This window comes from Bufo bufo, chromosome 2 (assembly GCF_905171765.1).
Source record: "Bufo bufo chromosome 2, aBufBuf1.1, whole genome shotgun sequence".
Lineage (NCBI taxonomy): Eukaryota > Metazoa > Chordata > Amphibia > Anura > Bufonidae > Bufo > Bufo bufo.
The window spans coordinates 717,541,462-717,567,391 of NC_053390.1; the positions used below are offsets into that span (position 1 = coordinate 717,541,462).

The 25,930-nt window shown below is 42.4% G+C and overlaps 1 protein-coding gene across 3 annotated transcripts in view; it reads right to left on the bottom strand.

Annotated features, from left to right (window-relative positions):
- The window catches only part of MICU3 (mitochondrial calcium uptake family member 3), a 193,284-nt gene that overhangs the window by 76,751 nt on the left and 90,603 nt on the right, over nt 1-25,930 (bottom strand). For all 3 annotated transcript variants that reach the window (XM_040418799.1, XM_040418797.1, XM_040418798.1), the window contains exons 5-6: nt 21,867-21,914; nt 5,700-5,782 (exon numbers count right to left, since the gene is read on the bottom strand). In XM_040418799.1, coding sequence (XP_040274733.1) covers nt 5,700-5,782; nt 21,867-21,914 — 131 coding nt within the window. The remainder of the gene's footprint in view (nt 1-5,699; nt 5,783-21,866; nt 21,915-25,930) is intronic.

The window sequence follows — 25,930 nt, forward strand, 5'->3', positions numbered from 1 at the left end:
CTAAAATTCCTAGGTCCTTTTCTATGTCAGTGTTACCCATTGTTTTACCATTTAGTATGTACGGGTAACTTGCATTATTCCTTCCCATGTGCATAACCTTACATTTGTCAGTGTTAAACCTCATCTGACACTTATCTGCCCAAGCCTCCAATCTATCCAGATCCCTCTGTAGCAGTATACTGTCCTCTTCCGTGTTAAAGGGGTTCTGCAGTTTGTTTAAACTGATAATCTATCCTCTGGATAGATCATCAGCATCTGATTGGTGGGGGACCGACCCCAGGACCCCCACCGATCAGCTGTTTGAGAAGGCAGCGGTGCTCCAGGAGCGCCGCGGCCTTCTCACTGTTTACCACAGGCCCAGTGACGTCACGACTAGTATCAACTGGCCTGGGCGGGGCTAAGCTCCATTCAAGTGAACAGAGCTTAGCCGCGCCCAGGCCAGTTGATACTAGTCTAACGTCACTGGGCCTGCGGTAAACAGTGAGAAGGTTGCGGCGCTACTGGAGCGCCGCTGCCTTCTCAAACAGCTGATCGGCAGGGGTCCCGGGTGTTGGACCCCCGCCGATCAGATGCTGATGGAAACTGCAGGACCCCTTTAATTACTTTACACAGTTTTGTGTCATCTGCAAAAATTGATATTTTACTGTGCAAGCCTTCTACAAGATCATTAATAAATATATTGAAGAGAATAGGGCCCAATACTGACCCCTGGGGTACTTCATTAGTGACCCAATCTGAGTATGTACCATTAATAACCACCCTCTGTTTTCTATCACTCAGCCAGTTACTTACCCACATACAGATGTTTTCTCCCAGTCCGAGCATTCTCATTTTATATATTAACCTTTTATGCGGTACAGTGTCAAATGCTTTGGAGAAGTCCAGATATACGACATCCATTTATTCGGTGCTGTCAAGTCTAGAACTTACCTCCTTATAGAAACTGATTAAATTATTTTGACATGACCGATCCCTCATGAAGCCATGCTGATATGACGTTATTTGCTTATTTTTATTGAGGCACTGCAAGATAGCATCTCTTAGAAAACCTTCAAACAGTTTACCCACGACAGATGTTAAACTTACCGGCCTATAGTTTTCGGGCTCTGTTTTTAGTCCCTTTTTGAAGATTGGCACCCCATTTGATATGCGCCAATCCTGTGTAAAACTTCATGTCATTATAGAATCCTTACATATCAGAAATAAGGGTCTGGCTATGACATTACTTAATTCTCTTAGGATACGGGGGTGTATGCCATCTGGTCCTGGCGATTTGTCTATTTTAATCTTTTTAAGACACCACTGTACTTCTTCCTGGGTCAGACAGGACACTTTTAATGGGGAATTTACTTTTATATTCTGCATTTCATCTGACAGTTTATATTCCTCAGTGAATACAGTGGAGAGAAAAATATTTAATAGCTTTGCTTTCTCCTCATCAATCTCTGCAACTCCCCCCTCATTACTCTGTAGAGGGCCGACACCTTCAGATTTATACTTTTTACCATTTATATAATTGAAGAATATTTTAGGGTTAGTTTTGCTCTCTTTGGCAATTAATCTCTCGGTCTCTAGTTTGGCTGCTTTTATTTTTTGTTTTTTACATATTCTATTTTTTTCCTATAGTTTTTCAGTGCTTCCTCGCTACCCTCCTGTTTTAGTGATTGAAATGCTTTCTTTTTGTCATTTATTGCCTTCTTTACAATATGTACCTCTCCCAATTAGATTTTAGTATGCTTTTAAAAATATCCCATTTTGTGGCTGTATTTTTATTTTTGAGGACTTTGTCCCAGTTAGATAGGCCTATGGCCTCTCTAAGGCTACTTTCACACTTGTGTTCGGAGCGGATCCGTCTGGTGTCTGCACAGACGGATCCGCTCCTATAATGCAAACGATGGTATCCGTTCAGAACGGACCCGTCTGCATTATATTTCAGAAAAAAATCTAAGTCTAAAAGTTAGTCAGACGGATCCGTCCTGACTTTGCATTGAAAGTCAATGGGGGACGGATCCGTTTGAAATTGCACCATATTGTGTCAACTTCAAACGGATCCGTCCCCATTGACTTACATTGTGGCTCCGCACAGCCAGGCGGACACACGAACGCTGAAAGCTGCGTTCGGGTGTCCACCTGCTGAGCGGAACGGAGGCCAAACGGTGATGCATTCTGAGCGGATCCGCATCCACTCAGAATGCATTGGGGCTGTACGGATCCGTTCGGGGCCGCTTGTGAGAGCCTTCAAACGGAACTCACAAGCGGAACCCCGAACGCAAGTGTGAAAGTAGCCTTAGTTGGCTAAATTTTGTTTTTTTGAAGTTTGGTATTTTCGTTCCTCCCTGTAGAAACGCTCTTTTGAATGACAATTAGAAGATTATTACTTTATGTTCACTATTTCCCAGGTGTCCCCCAACCTGCACGTCTGTTGTTCTGTCAGGTCAATTGGTTAATACTAAGTCCAGTATGGCCGTCCCTCTAGTCGGGTCCTGAACCAGTTGGCTTATGTGAAGCTCTTTTCACTGATCTCCTGACCTCATAAACACTAATTATAGCTCAATTCTTATTAAACTGATAAGAATATGGCTTAAAAAAGTGTTTGTGAGGTCAGGAGATCAGAGATAAGAGCTACATGGGAGTCAGATGACTGGATAGAAACGCCTGAACATTTTTAATAAAGACCATTTAAAAAAAAGATTTTTAGCCCAAATTAGTGCAATACAATCATAAAAAGGCACCTGAAGGTGTCCATAGCCTTTAGAGTGAGAAAACTGAATAAATAGCAAATGTCAAATATATACATTATCTCATAAAAAGTGAGTACACCCCTCACATTTTTGATGGGACAACACTGAAGATATGACACTTTAATACAATGTAAAGTACAAGTACTTTACAAGTCAGTGTACAGCTTGTATAACATTGTAAATTTGGTGTGCCCTCAAAATAACTGAACACACAGCCATTAATGTCTAAGGCTACTTTCACACTCACATTTTGGGCGGATCCGTCATGAATCTGCAAAAACTGATCCGTTACAATAATACAACCGCATGCATCCGTCATGAACGGATCCGTTTGTATTATGTGTAACATAGCCAAGACGGATCCGTCATGAACTCCATTGAAAGTCAATGGGGGACGGATCCGTTTTCTATTGTGCCAGATTGTGTCAGAGAAAACGGATCCGTCCCCATTGACTTACATTGTGTGCCAGGAAGGATCCGTTTAGCTAAGTTTCGTCAAGCGCACAGCAAAATTCTGCAGGCAGCGTTTTGGTGTCCGCCTCCAGAGTGGAATGGTGACTGATTGGAGGCAAACTTATGCATTCTGAGCGGAAGCCTTTTCCATTCAGAATGCAAACTGATCCGTTTTGGACCGCTTGTGAGAGCCCTGAACGGATCTCACAAAGGAAAGCCAAAACGCCAGTGTGAAAGTAGCCTAAACCGCTGGCAACAAAAGTGAGTACATTCCAAAGTGAAAATGGCTAAACTGTGCCCAAAGTGTTAATATTTGTGTGTCCACCATTATTTTCCAGCACTGCCTTAACTCTGGGCATGCAGTTCACTAAAGCTTCACAGGTTGCCAATGGAATCCTTTTCCACTCCTCCATGACGACATCACAGAGATGGTGGATGTTAGAGACCTTGTGCTCTTCCGCCTTCTGTTTGAGGATGCCCCAGATGCTCAATAGGGTTTAGGTCTGTAGACATGCTTGGCCAGTCCAGCACCTTTACCCTTAGTTTTTTTTAGCAAGGCAGTGGTCATCTTGGAGGTGTGTTTGGGGTTGTTACCATGTTGGCCCAGTTTCCGAAGGGAAGGGATCACACTCTGCTTCAGTATGTCACAGTACATGTTGGCATTATGGTTCCCTCAATGAACTGTAGCTCCCCGCAGCTAGCAGCACTCATGCAACCCCAAACCATGACACTCCCACCACCATGCTTAACTGTAGGCAGGGCACACCTGTCTTTGTACTCCTCACCTGGTTGCCGCCACACAGGCTTGACACCATCTGAATGAAATAAGTTTATCTTTGTCTCATCAGACCACAGGACATGATTCCAGTAATCCATGTACTTAGTCTGCTTGTCTTCAGCAAATTTGTTGCAGGCTTTCTTGTGCATCATCTTTAGAAGAGGCTTCCTTCTGGGATGACAGCCATGCAGACCAATTTGATGCAGTATGTGGAGTATGGTCTGAGCACTGACAGGCTGACCCTCCACCCCGTTAACCTCTGCAGCAATGCTGGCAGCACTTATACGTCTATTTTGAAGAGACAACCTCTGGATATGAGGCTGAGCACGTGCACTCAACTTCTTTGGTTGACTATGGCGAGGCCTGTTCTGAGTGGAACCTGCCTTGTTAAACCGCTGTATGGTCTTGGTCATCGTGCTGCAGCTCAGTTTCAGGGTGTTGTCAATCTTCTTATAACCTCAGCCATCTTTATGTAGAGCAACAATTCTTTTTTTCAGATCCTCAGGGAGTTCTTTGCCATGAGGTGCCATGTTGAACTTCCAGTGACCAGTATGAGAGAGTGTGAGTGATAACACCAAATGTAACCCACCTGCTCCCCATTCACACCTGAAACCTTGTAACACTAAACGAGTCACATGACACCAGGGAGGGAAAATGGCTAATTGGGCACAATTTGGCCATTTTCACTTAGGGGTGTACTCACTTTTGTTGCCAGCAGTTTAGACATTAATGGCTGTGTGTTGAGTTATTTTGAGGGCACACCAAATGTACACTGTTATACAAGCTGCACACGGACTTACTTTGTATCAAAGTGTCTGATCTTCATTGTTGTCCCATGAAAAGATATAATAAAATATTTACAAAAATGTGAGGGATGTGCTCACTTTTGTGAAATATTGTATAGATTATATTAAATATTACCTATTCTTGCTTATGAAGAAAATGATTCCAATAATAAGAAAGGGGAACAGCTGTCTACGGAATTCTAATACTAAGTCTATACTCCAAGCTAAAAAGATACAATACTACAGGTCTACTTCTTCTCATAATGGAAATATGCTTGAGTCTTCAGGGTGACGTTTTTACAAAATAGCTGGTAATTATCATAGAAAGAATGTATTTTTACAGCTATTGACATGTTCCATTTAAATAGACGTCACAGCATTATATATCTTCACATAACCTTATATTTACTTCAATAGAGAATTCTCTGATCTTGTTCGGAAGCCTTTTGATGTTGGAGTGAGGCATGCTTTACACTTTGATTACAGACAATCCTGTCTGAAATACTGTTAAAAAAGAAATTATCCACTAGAAATAGGAAGCTGATAAAGAATACCGAGTAAACATTAATCTGTCCAGCCCCATCGGAACAAAGTGAAGAACGCCTACCCTTATGCAGCTGGACGCCCTTTCATGTTCATCCACTTACCTGTAATTAGCTCCTTCACATCTGGACATTTTAATCGGTCCTAGTTACTGACTTAAAACATATTTTATCTTGTGATAATTATTAGAACTTGTGATGTGGTTACGTTTAAAGGAGGGAAGAACTGAGCATACGGAGCAAGCTGCTGAAAAGATGAAGCAAGAGATGGCATCAATGGGGCAGGTGTCTTCTTCTCATGTGGACTTAGGCAACAAGCTATGTATATATCAGAATATCTACCTGCTGCATGGACTGCAGTTCAAATTCCATGATCTGGTATAGGAACTATGAAACTTACCACCAAGAACTCCTCTCTGTCCACCATCTGATTCCCATCTGTGTCAAACATGTTGAATGCAATCTTGAATCCGGCATGGGGCTCTGCAGAGTGTATTAAAGGGCAATATGAAAAAGCAATACATTTACCCCCTGCATGTATGTATAGCTCAAAAATTAGGATACGTTGTAACATTCATGGCTGACACATAGACCTTAAGGATCTATTCATATTACATTTGAGCCTTCAGTCAGAGGTATACAATAGAAGGATTTCCTAACATAAAGCTCGAATGGAAAGCTTCGACATATGCCACTGACATATGTGCTGGGAGCTTTCCCTGTATATTCATGCAAATAAAGTGAATCCATACCCTCAGGGTAAGGCCCGCACGTAATAGATTTTCCTATGATTCTGCTGCAAAGTCCACAGCAAAATCTGCATGTGTTACATGAGGATGTGTCACGGATTTTGCTGTCAACTTTCTGCAGATTTAAAGGGGTTGTGTCACTTCAGCAAGTGGCATTTATCATGTAGAGAAAGTTAATACAAGGCACTTACTAATGTATTGTGATTATACATATTGCTTCCTTTGATTCATTTTTCCATCACATTATACACTGCTTGTTTCCATGGTTACGACCACCCTCCAATCCCTCAGTGGTGGTCGTGCTTGTACACTATAGGATAAAGCACCAGCCTCTCTGGTGGCCGGGACCATGGGAGCTCACATAGGCTACCTCTGTTTCCTATAGTGTGCAAGTACGACCACCACTGATGGACTGCAGGGTGGTTGTAACCATGGAAATGACCAGTGAATAAAGTTATAAAATAATGAATCCAGCCAGCAAAGGAAGCAATATGTGTAATAACAATACTTTAGTAAGTGGCTTGTATTAACTTCCTCTACATAATAAATGCTATTTGCTGAAGTGAGACAACCCCTTTAAAGGCTATGTACAGCTTTGGAGGCAATTTTTGTTCATGTCTGCATTCTACAAATTTTGGGCAAAAAATCTTATTTTCAATTGGCCTTTATTAAAAATATTGAGCCATTCTGTCACAAAGGATTAACTGTTTTTCTAGCTGTGTGACATGTACTTTCACTTTTACTATGCACCGGTCATCTAATAACCCTTTTCTTTAATTTAGTAAAAGGTCATTAGCACTTATTTAAGCCACATACTTAGCAGTAAGATAATAATTGAGCCTCTAATAAGTGTTTATAAGGTCAAAGTGCAGCGTAAGGAGCTCGTCAGCTCCCCAGATGACGGAAAAGACAGTAAATGGTACAACATCTCATCTTTGTACACAAAATAGGATTGCATATTTTTAATAAAGACCAATTGAAAAAATGATTTTTAGCTCAAAACAAGTACAATGCAATGATAAAAAAAAAAAAATTATTGTGCCCAAAGGTGTATGTGGCGTTTTTTAAATCTGAACTGCAGGTCAATTCACACTGTGGATGAGATTTACTAAAATCCCATCCACTTTGCTGGTACTGTAATTAGATACGGATTTTCCGCCTAAAATTTCTACAGCAGAAAATCCAAAGGTGTGCCCGCCATGTGTCAGCATACCTTTAGGCTACATGCACACGAATGTTAGGGCTCCGTGCCCGTGCTGCGGACTGCAAATTGGGGTCTGCTATGCACGGTCACGGATCGTGGGGCTGCCGCATGTGGATCGCGGACCCATTTACTTGAAGGGGGGTCCGCGATCCGCATCAGACGGTCCGCACGGCCACAAACACCACTCCGTAGTGCTTCCGTGGGGTTCCAATCCGTGCCTCCGTTCCACATCTCCATGATTGAGGACCCATTCAAGTGAATGGGTCCGCGATCAGTGATGCGGAATGCACACGGCCGGTGCCTGTGTATTGCGGACCCGCTGTATGCGGGCCGCAATACGGCCACGGGGGGCACACGGTTGTGTGCATGTAGCCTTAATCTGTTGCATGTGAATATTTGCTATGGGGTCTATAGCTTTTTTTTTTATACATCTTCAAATGGCTTTTTTCTTTTGCAAACCCATTTCAATCCATACAGACACATCTCTATTATTTTACTCATTTATATAGCGCTACTATATTCCGCAGCACTTTATAGACATTAGCATCATGCTGTCCCCAGTGGGGCTCACAATTCCCTATCAGTATGTCTTTGGAGTGTGAGAGGAAACCGGAGTACCCGGGGGAAACTCATGCAAACACGAGAAGAACATACAAACTACATGCAGATGTTGGTCCTTGGTCAGATTTGAACCTAGAACCTCAGGGCTGCAAGGCAACAGTACTAATCACTGAGCCACTGTGCTGCTCTATGACATGTCAAAAGGTGTGTACGATACAAATATGCTCTAAAGCTTTTTCTTTTAAACAGCATCACAATTTCAAAGCATTTAAAATACTGTATACCTGAAGTCCAAAGGCTAAAAATGGAGTTGTCTTTGCTGCAAAATCGCTGCTGCAGTTAATTAGGTGGATTATCCAACTCTTAAGTACATGTTTAAATCTACTATTGCTTTATGGGCCACTTTGTGTACTGAGAGCTTTTCAATTAGCCATACCAGATTAACTCATCGTCTGAAGGAGCCAGGTTTTATGCTTTTGTCCTTCCTCAGTCTTCAAGAGGACCTGTCACCACTAAATGCAGTGCAATCTGCAGGTAGCATGTTATAGAACAGGAGGAGCTGAGCAGATTGATATATAGTTTTATGGCAAAAGATTCACTAAGGCTAGTTTCACACTAGCGGCAAGGAACTCTGGCAGGCTGTTCCGGTGGGTGAACAGCCTGTCGGATCCGTGCTGCCGCTAGTGCACGCGTGCCCACGGACTACTGCTCCGGTCCCATTGACTATAATACAGCCTGCAGGTGTTCCTTGCCACTAGTGTGAAAGTACCCTAAAAAGTGTCATTTATATGTTTATATTTCTGCTATTTGTGATTTCACTGTTCATGTGGAAGGTATTATCAGTGATTGATAGCACTCTCTGTGTAAGTGTGTATACAAAGATAGCTGTGAGTCACTGTTAGCTGTACATGGAGGAGGTGTTATCAGTGATTTATAGAATTGTCTGTGTAAGTGTGTATACAGAGATAGCTGTCAGTCACTGATAGCTGTACACAGGGAGATGTTATCTGTGATAGATAGTATTCTCTGTGTAACTGTGTATACAGAGATAGCGGTCAGTCACTGATAACGCCTCCCCTGTGAACAAGGAAATCAGAAAAAGCAGAGATATAAATAATTACAAGTTATACTGAATATTTTCCCAGAAAACTATATATCAATCTGCTCAGCTCCTCCTGCTCTATTACCTGATGCCTGCTGATTGCACTGCATTTCATGGTGACAGGTTCTTTTAATTTATATTTGCTAACAACTAACAACTCAGTATTTCTATTTCCATAGTGATAATTTCCAACTACAGTGATATCTCAAGATACAATGGCTTTGGGATACAATATTCTCAAAATGCAATGGTCTTTTCTGGTCCATCGTAAGTTGAAACTAGACTCAACATACAATGCCTCAGACTCAGATCCAAGCAATCGACATGGCCATTTCTGTATTAGTTGTCTAGTAGCTCCTCTGCGGTACTAAATGTTCTGTACTGCCCCCTGTCTGTGCCAGGATGAGCTGCGGCATGTTACTTTTCTCGTACATGTATATCCTGTGCAAGACCCTAAAGAAGCTCCTGCCCTCACCTCAGAAAGTCATTTACAACTTCCAGCATCTATTCCGGTTTGTTTTATGTAAGGACATGCTTTATCTGTCTTGGGCTAGCAGCTTATTTTTCTTAAAACTTCACTTTTCCTTATCTTAGGATGACATTTTGGGCTTTGGAACCAATTACTGGTTTTCCATAGAGTTATGGACTCATTTACAATGGTTTTAACTTACAATGGTCGTCCCGGAACCAATTAATATTGTAACTTGGGGGACCACTGTACTTTATGAAAGTTTAAAGTGTAACTGTTTTTTTTTTTTGCTAGTTTATTAGAGCTAGGCATGTATACCTGAGTTAGTCTGTCAATGATTGTCAAATGATCTGTAATTACCTTATAATAACAGCTTTCAAGAATGTCCCCTGTCCCTTTACACTGGTCCCTTAAAAGACCATTGCTATTTAGTATAAACAGAAGACAGAGGGGCGGTCCTTCACACTGCATGCCTGCATTAGGCTTCAGAGTGAGGAGGCGTGTCTCTCAGTAATCCAATCTGATTGGCTGGCAGGAAACTTCTGGCTACAGCATGTGTGTATGTGAAGTGAGGGAAAGCAGTTTTGGCCTCAGAGAACTGGCAGAGGAGCTATCTTGAGAAGATCGTTATATTGTAGAGGTTAAAATAGCTGTAACTAAGGAAAAAATTCAAGGAAAACAGTGGTATGTGAAGAAACTATAGATTAATTTATGCATAATGCTGGAGCAGCAGTAACATATGCTAAAAATGTTTTAATGAAAACATGACAGTTATACTTTAAAGACACCTTGCCTCTATTTGTCATTTTTTATGTCGTTTTTACATCTGATTTTAGTTTAAAGGGGTTGTTTCATAAAGACAACCCCTTTCTATATGCCTGTTAGGATATATGGACATTGTAGAGAGGAATCCCCTGCTTGGAGCCCCAAAGGCACTCTTTGAGCTACTCCCATTCTGAATTACAAGGATGGACAATCATCTATTTGGCTGTAGCTTTGCCCTGCAAAATCAGGTGTTTGCCAGGCCTGTATCCTGAAATAAGTTTTCTCTGGTGAGACAACCAGTTTAATCAAACGTAATAAATCCCCTTAGCTCTGGTCTCTGTTTAATCAGTATAACCGTGGCCTACTTAAAAAGAACAATACGAAAGCAAAAGTGAGATTTCAAAGCCTGCCTCCCTGCCAGTAAAGCTGGCTATACACATAAAAAAGCTGTTGAGGGAGACCCACCATATCCATGGTTGACCAAACCCACACAAATCTGTGAGTTTGGCTAGTACACATCTATTGTGTATGGCCAGGCTAAGACCTCAAAGTGAACTGTGCTTCACTATAAAATTCATATGTACTCTGTCTTACAAAAGACCTTTGACTATGAAACTATGGCTATCTTTCCATGTGCCTCTGCTTATCTGGAAAGGTGGCTGCCAAGGCATCGAGTATCTCTATAATGAGTGTCAATCCTTCCCTGTGCTGTGGTCTCTGTCTCATTATAGCAATATTTCCAGTGAAGAATACCTTGGAGAGACAGTTCTAGAAGAGAGAACATTCTCCTGGGACAAGGAATTTATTTTTGTTTTGCTTTAAGGGAGTTGGACATTTCATAAGAACATTTCCTAAACTGATTGCTGTGCCACAATTAACTGTAAAGCGGCTGATACTTTACCCCTTCAGGTTAGAAGGCCCCAGCTGCCCATCTGTGTGTCTAGAGACAGATGGGCAACTTGAAGGGGCAAAGTATGAGCAGCTTTGCAATTTACTGTGCCCCAGCAAGCAGTTTATGGGCATTTAGAAAATATTTCAAAAACAGCCAACCACTTTAAATAGAGCAGACTACAGAAGACGTCTCGTCTATGCTGGCCACATTTTACTTCTCCAAATCACCCATTTACTTCAGCTAATGAATCACATATAATTGATAACAATCATGAACTGTTAAAGGGTTTCTACCACCACATTTTGACCTAATTAGCTGTCAGACACTAGCGATCTGCTAGTGTCTGCTCTACCTAACCATGCTATTCTAAGACCTTTCTCTGCAGCGGTTACCCTAAAAAACGTTGTTTTATTGATATGCAAATGAGCCTCTAGGTGCTATGGGGGCGTCTTTTCAGCACCTAGAGGCTCCGTCCACTCACCATTTCTGCCGCCCAGCGCGCTCCAGCCCGCCCCTCTCCTCTAGATTGACAGCCCACTCGCGCCTGCGCCGTGTGCTTCTGTATTCGGCATCATTACGGCGCAGGGAGCAGTCCAACAGTCACTGCGCCTGCGCCGAATACAGAAGCACACGGCGCAGGCGCGAGTAGGCTGTCAATCTAGAGGAGAGGGGTAACCGCTGACATTTTTTAGGGTAACCGCTGCAGAGAAAGGAATTACAATAACATGGTTAGGTAGAGCAGACACTAGCAGATCGCTAGTGTCTGACAGCTAATTAGGTCAAAATGTGGTGGTAGAAACCCTTTAATGAATTTTTGAAGAAACATTAATTGGTTATTTTATTTTCTAATTCTAGGTTTGTCAAGGTTTTATATTTCCTGAGCTTAATGTAATGTAATCAACCGATAACAATCAATTAGCAGAAAAGTGATAGAGCAAACCAGAAAGAAAAAGTTCCAGCGACGCAGAGTAAGGCCTCTTTTACACCAACGATACGGATTGTGTCAGGGAGGGTTCAGTGAAACTCGCACCATTACGCAAGCAAGTTCAGTCAGTTTTGTCTGCATTTGTGTTCAGTGTTTCCGTTTTTTCTGTGGGGGTGCAATCAGTTTTGATGTGTTTTTCCTGTCCTGCTCTCACCACGCCCCCTCCTGTCCTGCTCTCACCACGCCCCCTCCTGTCCTGCTCTCACCACGCCCCTCCTGTCCTGCTCTCACCACGCCCCTCCTGTCCTGCTCTCACCACGCCCCCTCCTGTCCTGCTCTCACCACGCCCCCTCCTGTCCTGCTCTCACCACGCCCCCTCCTGTCCTGCTCTCACCACGCCCCCTCCTGTCCTGCTCTCACCACGCCCCCTCCTGTCCTGCTCTCACCACGCCCCCTCCTGTCCTGCTCTCACCACGCCCCCTCCTGTCCTGCTCTCACCACGCCCCTCCTGTCCTGCTCTCACCACGCCCCCTCCTGTCCTGCTCTCACCACGCCCCCTCCTGTCCTGCTCTCACAGCAGCCTGTCTTGTCCATCCCTGCATGTACTACCATGGAGGAGCTGCCTTGTCCATGCCTGAAGGAGTGTGCTGCTGTCTGGGTCCTAAAGCACCCTACTTGTATCAAAGGTGCTTTCCTTCTGTGACTCTCACTATTAACAAACAAATGGATCCCACAGGAGGTTGCCACGCTATTCATTGGAAAGAGAAAAACAATCAGGTGGTCTCTAGGACCCTAGCGTGTTATTGCAACCTCACTGGCAGTACATTAAAACTAAGTCTTTATTGTGATTTCTAAAATAACATATACATTTCTTGGGATCAGGTGGTTAAAACTCTCAGGAATGAATTATAAACGGGATGTGGTCTCTGATACTGAGATGTGATTAACCTCTTGACTAATGTCACCCCCAAGGGGTTGGGGTACACTCAGGGTGCTTAGGTACATCTATTATGGATCCCTAAATAACATTCCTGCCTAAAATCTGAAACCTTCTTCCCTACATGTTTCGCCGAGCGATTCGGCGTCTTCAGGGGAAACGAATAGGTGGTTTCCCCTGAAGACGCCGAATCGCTCGGGAAACATGTAGGGAAGCAGGTTTCAGATTTTAGGCAGGAATGTTATTTAGGGATCCATAATAGATGTACCTAAGCACCCTGAGTGTACCCCAACCCCTTGGGGGTGACATTAGTCAAGAGGTTAATCACATCTCAGTATCAGAGACCACATCCCGTTTATAATTCATTCCTGAGAGTTTTAACCACCTGATCTCAAGAAATGTATACAGGGAGTGCAGAATTATTAGGCAAGTTGTATTTTTGAGGATTAATTTTATTATTGAACAACAACCATGTTCTCAATGAACCCAAAAAACTCATTAATATCAAAGCTGAATATTTTTGGAAGTAGTTTTTAGTTTGTTTTTAGTTTTAGCTATTTTAGGGGGATATCTGTGTGTGCAGGTGACTATTGCTGTGCATAATTATTAGGCAACTTAACAAAAAACAAATATATACCCATTTCAATTATTTATTTTTACCAGTGAAACCAATATAACATCTCAACATTCACAAATATACATTTCTGACATTCAAAAACAAAACAAAAACAAATCAGTGACCAATATAGCCACCTTTCTTTGCAAGGACACTCAAAAGCCTGCCATCCATGGATTCTGTCAGTGTTTTGATCTGTTCACCATCAACATTGCGTGCAGCAGCAACCACAGCCTCCCAGACACTGTTCAGAGAGGTGTACTGTTTTCCCTCCTTGTAAATCTCACATTTGATGATGGCCCACAGGTTCTCAATGGGGTTCAGATCAGGTGAACAAGGAGGCCATGTCATTAGATTTTCTTCTTTTATACCCTTTCTTGCCAGCCACGCTGTGGAGTACTTGGACGCGTGTGATGGAGCATTGTCCTGCATGAAAATCATGTTTTTCTTGAAGGATGCAGACTTCTTCCTGTACCACTGCTTGAAGAAGGTGTCTTCCAGAAACTGGCAGTAGGACTGGGAGTTGAGCTTGACTCCATCCTCAACCCGAAAAGGCCCCACAAGCTCATCTTTGATGATACCAGCCCAAACCAGTACTCCACCTCCACCTTGCTGGCGTCTGAGTCGGACTGGAGCTCTCTGCCCTTTACCAATCCAGCCACGGGCCCATCCATCTGGCCCATCAAGACTCACTCTCATTTCATCAGTCCATAAAACCTTAGAAAAATCAGTCTTGAGATATTTCTTGGCCCAGTCTTGACGTTTCAGCTTGTGTGTCTTGTTCAGTGGTGGTCGTCTTTCAGCCTTTCTTACCTTGGCCATGTCTCTGAGTATTGCACACCTTGTGCTTTTGGGCACTCCAGTGATGTTGCAGCTCTGAAATATGGCCAAACTGGTGGCAAGTGGCATCTTGGCAGCTGCACGCTTGACTTTTCTCAGTTCATGGGCAGTTATTTTGCGCCTTGGTTTTTCCACACGCTTCTTGCGACCCTGTTGACTATTTTGAATGAAACGCTTGATTGTTCGATGATCACGCTTCAGAAGCTTTGCAATTTTAAGATTGCTGCATCCCTCTGCAAGATATCTCACTATTTTTGACTTTTCTGAGCCTGTCAAGTCCTTCTTTTGACCCATTTTGCCAAAGGAAAGGAAGTTGCCTAATAATTATGCACACCTAATATAGGGTGTTGATGTCATTAGACCACACCCCTTCTCATTACAGAGATGCACATCACCTAATATGCTTAATTGGTAGTAGGCTTTCGAGCCTATACAGCTTGGAGTAAGACAACATGCATAAAGAGGATGATGTGGTCAAAATACTCATTTGCCTAATAATTCTGCACGCAGTGTATGTTATTTTAGAAATCACAATAAAGACTTCGTTTTAATGTACTGCCAGTGAGGTTGCAATAACACGCTAGGGTCCTAGAGACCACCTGATTGTTTTTCTCTTGCCTTCTGTGACTGGCACTCTTGGCTGGCAGGGACTTAGCAGGGACACGTGTTAGGGAGACTGAGGGGAAGCTGTGATGGCTGATCTGTCTGCAGGCTCTGCCCCCTCTGTTTCCCCTGTACTGAGAGGATCCTGCCAACATGTGAGGATGTGGCAGAGCCAGGGAAGTGCTGTGGACCACAAACTGTGATCAATCCCAGTGTCTGTCCTGTTTATGGCCCCTCTGCTCTGTGTTCTTATTACAGACATGATATTACAGCCAGACCAACAGTTCAGGAGCTTTAACCCCTTGTGAGCTGTCAGTATGGCTGAGGTCAGTGATATCAGCAGCAGTCACTGGTCTCACCATCTATAATTGTGTACCCTCTCCTTCCTGCACTCTGTATATGGTGATACATGACCCCCACCACTGCATATTGAGATTCGTGACCCCCTGTACACTGTATACAGTGATCCGTGCTAACGCTAGCCCACGAGTGCCGCCGGAAGTCCGCCCTGACCCCATTCACTTTAATGGGGACAGGTCGGAGATGCGGCCGCAGCACGGCAAACAAGCCGAGAGGCGGCTGGGCAAAAAACGCAGCATGCTGGGCATCAGTAAATGTGAATGGGCCGGAGCGGACTTCCGGCGGCACTCGTGGACTAGCGATAGCACGGACCCGGTAGGGGAACGGCCTGCTAACGCTAGTGTGAACATAGCCTTAGTCGTGTGATTATAGACAGGATGCTCCTCTCAATGTGAGCAGATCGATTTGTACAAATTTATTCATCAGAGCTCTTGTGCAACAAAGATGTCCCCCCGCTCAACAGCCCCCTCCTATGGCCGTCCATGCACCTAAACAGAAATCTATGACAGCTCAGAGCTGCCGTAGATTTCTGGCTTCATTTGAGTCAGAAAACTGGTGAACATTTGCATAAATTTGTTGGGGGGACTGGTCACGCCCCCTCCGTGTCATTGCCACGCCCCCTTTTTTTAAAGGCACACTTAAAAAGTCGCAAACACATAGTTTGCAACTTTCCAACACTACTTTTCAGGAAAAAGGAAAATGATACATCTCCCCCTCCATTCTGTTCATGGCTTACATCCAATGGTGCAACTAGAAATGACCAGGCCCTACAGCAAGTTTATAAACAGGGCCCCTCCCCCTCCCCAGTAACATATGTGTGATACATTAGCATCATATTCCTGTGTGCTGCTGGGGCGTACATCCTATTGCTATGTCTGTACAGCAGTTATTCACTGATGACTAAGGGTCCATTCACACGGATACCTGCAATGTGCGGACCGCACATCACAGACACTATAATAGAAAATGCCTTTTCTGGGCTCCGCAATTGCGGACAAGAATAGGACATGTTCTATTTTTTTCAGGAACGTAATTGCTGATCCCGAAAAAACGGATGCGGATCCCGGAAATGCGGATTCGCATCTGTTCCAGCCCCATTGAAAGTGAATGCGGGCCCAAATTATGGATGTGTGAATGGACCCTTATTAATATTATCTGAGGGGCTCTTGTCTCTATGGAAACACAGGTGGGCGGTGATGTCATGTGATCGCTCCTTTGAACATGCTTGCTGCAATGCATGCTGGGATTTTTACTTTCACTTTACAGCCGGTCTGAGGAGCTCCTCCGGGGAGGCCTGTCATGGTGAACAGGCTAGAAAAATGATATACAGCCAGTACATGTCACATGATTAAAATACTTCATGGTTTTGGCTATTGTCTAGGGAACTTTGGATTTTTTATACTTTAATCGTTCTGTCTTGTTAATGGCCAAAAGGCATCCGTAATACAGCGCAACTATTTACAATGCAAACAGTGGGGTCCTACTTAGTTTAGTCTGGTACCTGAATGTGCATTTTAGCGCCAGTTGTTCAGTCCCTTCACCTATTTCACTTTACCTGACATACTACAATCTAAAAAAAAAAGCATTCAAATTCTCATAAAACTATAATTTGTATTTAATATTATCCATCTAAAATATACAAACAAAGCAATGGATCCAGTTACATATCTGGCCAGCAGACGTCTGAACAGCACAAATTCCTGATAGATTTGCCTGGACATGCGCTGTGCCTTACTCCTACTAAAGTTTATGAATGAATTTCCAGCAATCGGGTGTTACCTGTTGGGGTGTGTACCTTCACCGTCTGTCACTGGCAGCACTATACTTTGAAGATGGAATCTGCGGCACTCACCACTGTCAAAACATCCAATTTATTGCATGAAGGTCTCAGGATACAGAGTGAAGACTATTGTCTACACCGAGAACGGAGTGGGGAAAGGTGGAGGAGAGCGCACTGCGCATGTGCAGCCGCCCTCCATTCATTTCCATGGGGCCACCGAAAATAGCCGAGCTCGGGGTCCTCCAGCCACTGCTCTCCCTGCTCCAAGAGGTAGGACCCGCACCTATCAGACAATGGGCTCATATCCTAGCGATATGCCACCATTGTCTTTGATAGGCCAACCCCTTTAAATGAAAAAATGCTCCAGAATTGTTCCTGCATGGAGAATGCAAGTAATTACTAAAACATTTCAGGAGAGGAGACAGGTTCCCTTTAACCACTTCCAGACCGGGCCATTTGCCCCCTTCCTGACCAGGCCTAATTTTGCAAATCTGACATGTGTCACTTTATGTGGTAATAACTTTGGAATGCTTTTATTTATCCAAGCCGTTCAAAGAATGTTTTCTCGTGACACATTGTACTTCATGTTAATGGTAAATTTGAGTCAATATATTTCACCTTTATTTATAAAAAAAATCCAAAAGTTAACGAAAATGTGAAGAAATTCACTGTTTTCTAAATTTGAATCTGTCTGCTTTTAAGACATATTGCTACCTCATAGATAGTGATACCTCATAAAATACTCATTAATTAACATTCACCATAGGTCTACTTTATGTTGGCATCTTTTTAATAATGTAATTTTATTTTTTTAGGATGTTAGAAGGTTTTAGAATTTTAGAAGCAATTTTGAAATTTGAAAGAAAATTTCCAAAATTTATTTTTTAAAGGACCAGTTCAATTCTGAAGTCATTTTGAGGAGCTCACATAACAGAGACTACCCATAAATACCCCATTTTAGAAACAACATCCCTCAAACTATTCAAAACTGATTTAAAAAATGTTATTAACCCTTTCAGTATTGCACAGGAGTTAAAGCAAAGTAGAGGCGAAATTTCAAAATTTCATTTATTTTTTTTTTGCAGATTTTCCATTTTTATTAATTTTTTCCTGTAACAATTAAGGGTTAACAGCCAAACAAAACTCAATACTTATTACCCTTATTCTGCAGTTTACAGAAACACCCCATATGTGGTCGTATACCGATGTATGGGCACACGGCAGGGCTCAGAAGGCAAGGAGCGCCATATGGTTTTTGGAGGGCAGATTTTGCTGGAATGGTCTTAGAGTGCTATGTTGCATTAGAAGAGACCCTGAGGTACCTCCACAGTGAAAACCCCCCAAAAGTGACCACATTTTGTAAACTACACCACCCAAGGAATTTTTAAGGGGTGTAGCGAGCACTTTGACCCAACAGGCGTTTCATCGAATGTATGACCCTTGAGTGTGAAAATGAAAAATTACTTCTTTTTGTTTAACAAGGAAATTATGCTTTAGGCCCAAACTTTATTTTTCACAAAAGATAACAGGAGAATATCCCCCACAATTTGCTACCCATTTTCTCCTGAATACAGTAACACCCCAATTGTGGTCGTAAACTGTTATTTGGGGATATGCCAGGGCTCAGAAGGGAGGGAGCAGCATCTGGATTTTCGAACATGGAATTTTCTGTCATGGTTTTTAAGACCGATAACTTTTTAATTTTTTTGTTGACTGAGCTGCGTGACGGCTTATTTTTTGGGGTACATTTGGCTTTCTGGTAGCTTTTTATCTAATTTTTTAGGAGGTGAACTCAAAAAAATCAGTTTGGTGTCATTTTTCTATATATTTTTTTTTTACACCGTTCACTTGATAGGGTAAATCATGTGATATTTTTGTAGATCCGGTCGTTACGAATGCAAAGATACCAAATAGGTCTATTTTTTTTATATATTTTTTTTACTTTTTACACAATAAGAACATTTAAAAAAAAAATCATGTTTTTGTGTTGCCATTTTCTTAGAGCCATATTTTTTTAATTTCTCTGGCTATGGTCTTGTGTGAGAGCTTGTTTTTGCGGGATGAGGTGACATTTTTATTGCTACCATTTTGGGCTACATAAGACTTTTTGTTTGATTGATATTATGATTTTTTGGAGGTGCGGTGACTAAAAAAAGCTGTTTTGGCGTAATTTTTATTAGTTTTTTTTACGCTGTTCACTTGATGGGGTAGATCATGTGATATTTTTGTAGAGTCAGTTGTTACGGACGCGCCAATACCAAATATGTCTATTTTTTTTTTTATGTTTTACACAATAAGAGCATTTTTAGAAAAAAAAAACATGTTTTTGTGTTGCAATTTTCTTAGGGCCATTTTTTTTTTTCTGGCTATGGTCTTGTGTGGGGGCTCATTTTTTGCGGGATGAGGTAACATTTTTATTGCTACTATTTTGAGTTACAAATGACTTTTCGATCAATTAACATTATGTTTTTTGGAGGTGAATTAACTAAAAGAGCTGTTTTGGCTAATGTTTATTTACTTTATTTTTTTACGGCGTTCATCTGATGGGGTAGATCATGTGATATTTTTATAGAGCCGGTCGTCAGGGAAGCAATACCAAATATGTTGCTCGTTCAGCGCTGTGTATACACCGATCTAGAAGGCAGGGACACCCAGGAACGGTCCCTGCCTTCTCTCTGGGGTGTCCTGCTGGCACAGCACGATTAGCGTGCGGCTGCAATCTCTGAAAGGATGTTCCAGTACGTCCATTCAGAGATAAACCTGACCGCCCAGGACGTTTATAGTCAATGGGCAATTGGGAAGTGGTTCAAGGAGCACAAAAAATAATATTCCAATAATTTCTCTCCTCATCGACTTTGATCGTATTTTATATCAAATTACAATTAAAAAATTAACAATATATAATGAAATCTTCTCATCAGATCAACAGTACACTAACCCTGCGGTTCTGAGTTAGATTTCTAAGACTATTTGTTTCAGTACCATGCCAAAAAATCTTGCAGGCTGACAGTGGGGACAAGATTATCTCCTGTTTACTTCTATAGTTTCTGAAGTCCGTTTATCTGCTCATGTGAATTTGGAATATAACGCCTTCCTCTAGTTACACATGAGGAGTAAAGACCCCTTTACACTGGCTGAATATCAGTAAGGAGCGTTCCTAGGAGCGCTTGTTCCCAATAATTGTCCTGTGTAACACTACCTCCAGTCTCTTGATGATCACCCGCTCGTTCATCAGGTGAAGGCATCTTTGATGCGGACACCGTTATCAACATTTTGGGCATCAGATTGTGCTGTGCAAACAGGGATCTGCTGCCCATAAACAATGATTCTCTATGAGAACAAGCAATTGCCGCTCTGATTGCTCATCTCCATACAGAGAAGATGATTGCTGCATCTAAATACAGTGCTCACCTCATTTACCTCAATTATCGGGGAAAAAAATCCTTCATTCCAGAAAATTGCCCGCTTAAGAGGCCCAAAGGGGTTTTCTCAGATATTGATGATTCATCCTTTGGATGAGTCATCAATATGAAATCTGTGGAGGGTTAACACATGGCACCCCACCAATCCGCTGTTTTGGGGCAGCTGTGGCACCAGAACCTATACTATGTATGGAGCTGGAGGCAGACAACTCTGTACACAATGTGGTGGCCCTGCCGGGGAACTGCAGCTTGGCTCCCATTCAAGTGAATGAGAACTAAGGTTCAGTACACCAGTGCATTTCTGGCAGTGGTGTACTGAACCTTAGTTCTCATTCACTTGAATGGGAGCCAAGCTGCAGTTCCCCGGCAGGGCCACCACACAGTGTCCGGGGGCCTTCTGCTTCCGTTTACAGTGATACAGTAGATCAGTGGGGGTCCGGGTGTCGGATGCCCACATATCTGATACTGATGACCTATTGTGAAGCTACATCATCAGTATCTGCAGACCAGAGAACCAGAACCCCGTTAACGATTTTTGAGTAAGAATGCATTTTAGGCTACTTTCACACTCGCGTTTGGTGCGGATCCGTCATGGATCTGCACAGACTGATCCGATTAGATAATACAACCGTCTGCATCCGTTTGTATTATCTTGAACATATCCAAGACGGATCCGTCTTGAACATCATTGAACGTCAATGAAGGACGGATCCGTTTTCTATTGTGCCAGATTGTGTCATAGAAAACTAATCTGTCCCCATTGACTTACATTGTGTGTCAGAAGGGATCAGTTTGGCTCAGTTTCGTCAGACGGACACCAAAACGCTGCAAGCAGTGTTTTGGTGTCCCGTCTCCATTCTGCTTTGGAGACGGAACTGAAGCAAACTGATGCATTCTGAGCGGATCCTTTTCCATTCAGAATGCATTAGGGCAAAACGTATCCGTTTTAGACCGTTTGCGAGAGCCCTGAACGGATCTCACAAACGGAAAGCCAAAACGCCAGTGTGAAAGTAGCCTTAGAGTGCAAGTGCAACAACACTTTAAATCAATTCTTCTGTAATCTGTAATATCAAGTGGGTGTTTTAGCAGAAGAAGCATTTGCATAAGGTTGTATCACTTAGTACGGCTCCTTTATGTGGACATTTCTTACATGTTTAAATCTATACTTGACCTCTCTATTTACTAAGACTATTTTATGACCATCGAGTTACGGTATGTTCTTCTCTTTGTTTCTGACTTGCCAGTTGCAACGAAATTGGAGGATACAATGACAACCTTTTTTTTTAGGGTAAAATAAAACATATTTTATTATGCACAGAAGTGTCTTGAGTGATGTACTTACTTGTTAATATGCAGAGGAGGAAGAGATACTCTGTGTAGGAAATCATGCCTAAAGAGAGGCAAAAATACACTGTAAAAACATCTTCTTAAAAGACAAACATTATGCATTTCTACTTTTGGCCTAAAAATATATATTTAAATTAAAGTGATAATAAAGAATAAATTAAAGCTGAAGACACAACAGACTGGCACTGCATAGTTAGGCTGGCCAAGCACATTGGTTGACAACTATCTCTTCCAACTGCCCTATACACATGTAAGCTCAGCGCAGCAGAGCATCCATGTGTTCTAAATGGGATGAGGGGAGACACTTCTGTTGGCAGCATACGTAGTAAAAGCAGAGGGATTGAGTACTCCAATCCAACTGCCTGATCCTTAGTCACGTTCGGGGGCCTTTTGGCATGACCCCCCCACTGGACTTGCTGAGGGCCACTGACATGGAGCTGGAAGTATGGTTCCATTTGCAGGTCTGGCGAGGAGGGGGAGTCAGGCTGAAAGGCCCCAGAATGTGAACAATCCCTTAAAGGCTTGCAGCACACCTGTATGCATCTGGTCATGTAGAAGATGCCACAGTGACTTTCAGTGGAGACCAAGCCCCAGAATAGTTTCAGTCATGATTTCAGTGATACATTAGTCACGAGGACAGCAAACAAACTTGATTTTAATCTCTAAAGTTCGTTAAAATAAAAGTACATTCAAAATAATACATAAACATATCAAACCTATTATTAGAAATTATATGAAGGTAAGGTAGTGATAGTATGGAATGGGATATATGAGCCCCTTACTAAAAACAAATGAAGAATAATTAGAAGAACATAAGGTAAGGCCTGGTTTAGGTGGCTCAGGGAATCTGCCCTCTTGGCCCTTCCATAAACCAGCCTGTGGGGCTCGCTCTTAGAATGCTTTGTTCTTTAGCATCATTTGCACAATGTTTCAGGTTTTCAGAGAGGATCATGTTGTCAGTCAATAATGCTACAACTGCCACACTCATCCGACCAAGGCTTTACACCTTAAATTGAAGGATTGTTTTCTAACAAACACAAACATGCCACCTACTCTATGCAGCCTCATGTTTGGGATCACCTTGCAGGAACAGGGCATTAGTCACATAACTGACCTGGATAAATACCTAAGAGAACCAAAAGGGAAAAACCTGTGAGGCAGAATCTGCCCTGGATATCAGATACAGGAGCGTTTTATTAAAGTGGTGTGAGCCTAACTTGAAAATATGTTAAACCCATTCGTTTTATAGCTGAATCCCTTTGTTTGATGCCACTCTCTTTGTTGTGAAACAAAGCCAAGCTGAGCAACTGTCAGGCGGCATGTCAGCAGAAGTGAAGGCCGCTATCTAAGAGGTCCTGAAAGCATTCCCTCCTTTTGTTTGTGGCCTTCAGAAAGAGATAGTTCTGCTTGAATGACTTGAGTGTTATGGGAGAAAGACCCTGGAATGGTTATGGCTCAGTAGGCAGGTCCTCTACAAGGATAGGACTGAGGTCACAAAAGAGATTCCCAAATAAATGTAAAATACAACATAGTTGTAAGAAATTATTATTTTCGCCTACCTAAAACAATGAAGGATAGCCATTATTGTAGGAAATTGTGTTAACACTGTTTCCTTGCAGCACTCAGTTCCTCGGTTTCTGACCATCCAAGGCAACATCAGCATGGACTACTGTATACATGTTCCAATAAATTGAAAAACTAGGAAATTTTCTATAGCGTGTGATAGTAAATTATCTTGTGCGGCCCACTGAGGACAGGGGCTAAGTATTCACAAAGCTGAGGATTATATTGGCACTACATGAGTAATGGTACTAAGGTATTGAAGTCTTTTAAGGGGCTATCTGGGAATTTATATTGATGACCTATCCCCTGGATAGGTCATCAATATCAGATCAGGCCATTCAAATTATTATTTCTGGAGTCATTCACAGCTTCAAATCTTAGCTCCAAATATGGACCCTGAAAAGTCTAGGCCACCAGAAGATTGGACATATATTGCATTATTTCTCCGCTTACATCACAGGGAGTAATAAGTATGTGAGAGGATGGCATATGCTAAAATAAAACCTGCTGCACTCAGGAGAAAGACGGCACCAAATGTGCCTTTAGGCATACAGTAACTATAGCCACGAGCGCAACTATAGCCATAGCCCTTGCTATGGGACCCAGAGGTTGAGGGTCCCAATCTGGTGCAAGAACATTATACATTTTTGTGGGGAATAACAATATTGCGTTTTTTTGCTATAATGTGGGTTTTCTGATATATTGTGCTATTATACACATCTTATACTTATGCAGCTGTCTCAATTTTCTTACACTAGTTGTTGGTGGCCCCATCTTACTTTGCTATGGGGCCCTATGAATTGTAGTTATGCCCTGTAGGCCCTGATCATCTCTGATAAGGAACCATAACGTCAATGTGTCTGACTGCTCTCCGCTCCACAGAATAGAGCCGACCGATGACGCACCATTATCATCTGGAAAGAAGTCGGCTGTGCTTCAAGTTTGTCAGACAGTCGGATGAAAGATCGTTGAGCATGAAAGGTTTTAAACACTTGTTCATGAGAATCGACTCAATTGTCAGCATTTGACATCAGAGTTCTTATGGTTTCCCTAGAGTATATTACCTTTAGAAGTCCTTGTTATTACACGCAGAGACTTTGTGGCCTGCTGGAGATGTTTGTGTGATGGTGACAATCCTTCCTTTTATCATATAATAGGTGAAGAAATGAATAATAGTATTTACATCGCTTGGTCAAGGATTGTCACTGAGGCCTCGAATGTCCTGAAAGATGTCTCACTGCCATTTCCAGTAGAGGTCCTTTAGCATGGGCAGATAACAAGTGTGAGTCAAAGGAGCTCATTTAAGGACCTTCACATGGGGAGATAAACCGCAGACAAATCCTCTTTTTGAGCAGTTGTTCATTTACATTACTGTCGGCAGCACATCCCCTATTTACATGGGGTGATAAGCTTATTTTTATGCCACCATTAAAGTGCATCTGACAAACAAGAAACACATTTCTCTTCGGCGGGCTTTGTACATGGGCCAATGATTAACAAGGAATGTCCGGACTACCGTATGTAAAATGCCCTTAAAGGGGTATTCCAGTTTGAAGAAATTGATGACCTATACTCAGGAGGTCCGACTCTTGGCACCTCCATCGATCGGCTGTTTGAAGGGACTCTGGTGCTAGTCAGGAGCTGCGTTCTCTTCAGTGTTTACCTGCACGCCGTCTACATTGTAGTGGCGGTGCAGTGTAATTACAACTGTCTATCCCATTCAAGTGATTGGGAGAGAACGCTACAATGTAGACGGCGTGCAGGTAAACATTGAAGAGGCTGCAGCTCTAGTGTCGCAGCCCCTTCATACAGCCATTCCGGCGGGGTGCTGAGGGTCAGACACCCACCGATCTGATGTTGTTGACCTATCCTGAGGATCGGGTCATCAATATCATGAAACTGGAATAACTCTTTAAGACAGACACATAACCATTACAAATCTATATAAAACTAATACAACAAAGTTAAGCATTATATTTAACGATATAAGTATCTTTTGGGGAATGTCCATGTGTGACAAACAGATTACATTTCTGGGTGGAGGAAGTCATGTCACTGATTTTAAAATTAGGCAAAAATGATGTCAATAAAAATCAATAAGACATAGGGTTATAACCAAACTAGAAGGAATGTGCAGCTTTTCATGTCAGCCTGGAGATAGTGACACATATTGAAGATGTCTACTCTGACTGAATTCATAAATCAAGCCTTAACACAACACAGTCTATGGTAAATGACCACCCACACTCTCATCTCCCTCTCCAGTCCTTTCAAGTACACCAAGTTCATTGTTCCCTCAGATAGGACTGTTTATAATGGAATATAACAGGTGAAAGTGATATAACTACAATGAATTGAGCAGAGTAAAAGCAATGGCTGTGGCCTGCAATATTTACAATGTTTCATGGTACTTGGAGAACAATGGTCCATCTTACTTCAGCTCATAATCATCAAAAAAGGAGAACAGGTCAACAAATCATACGGAGAAGTGAGGAA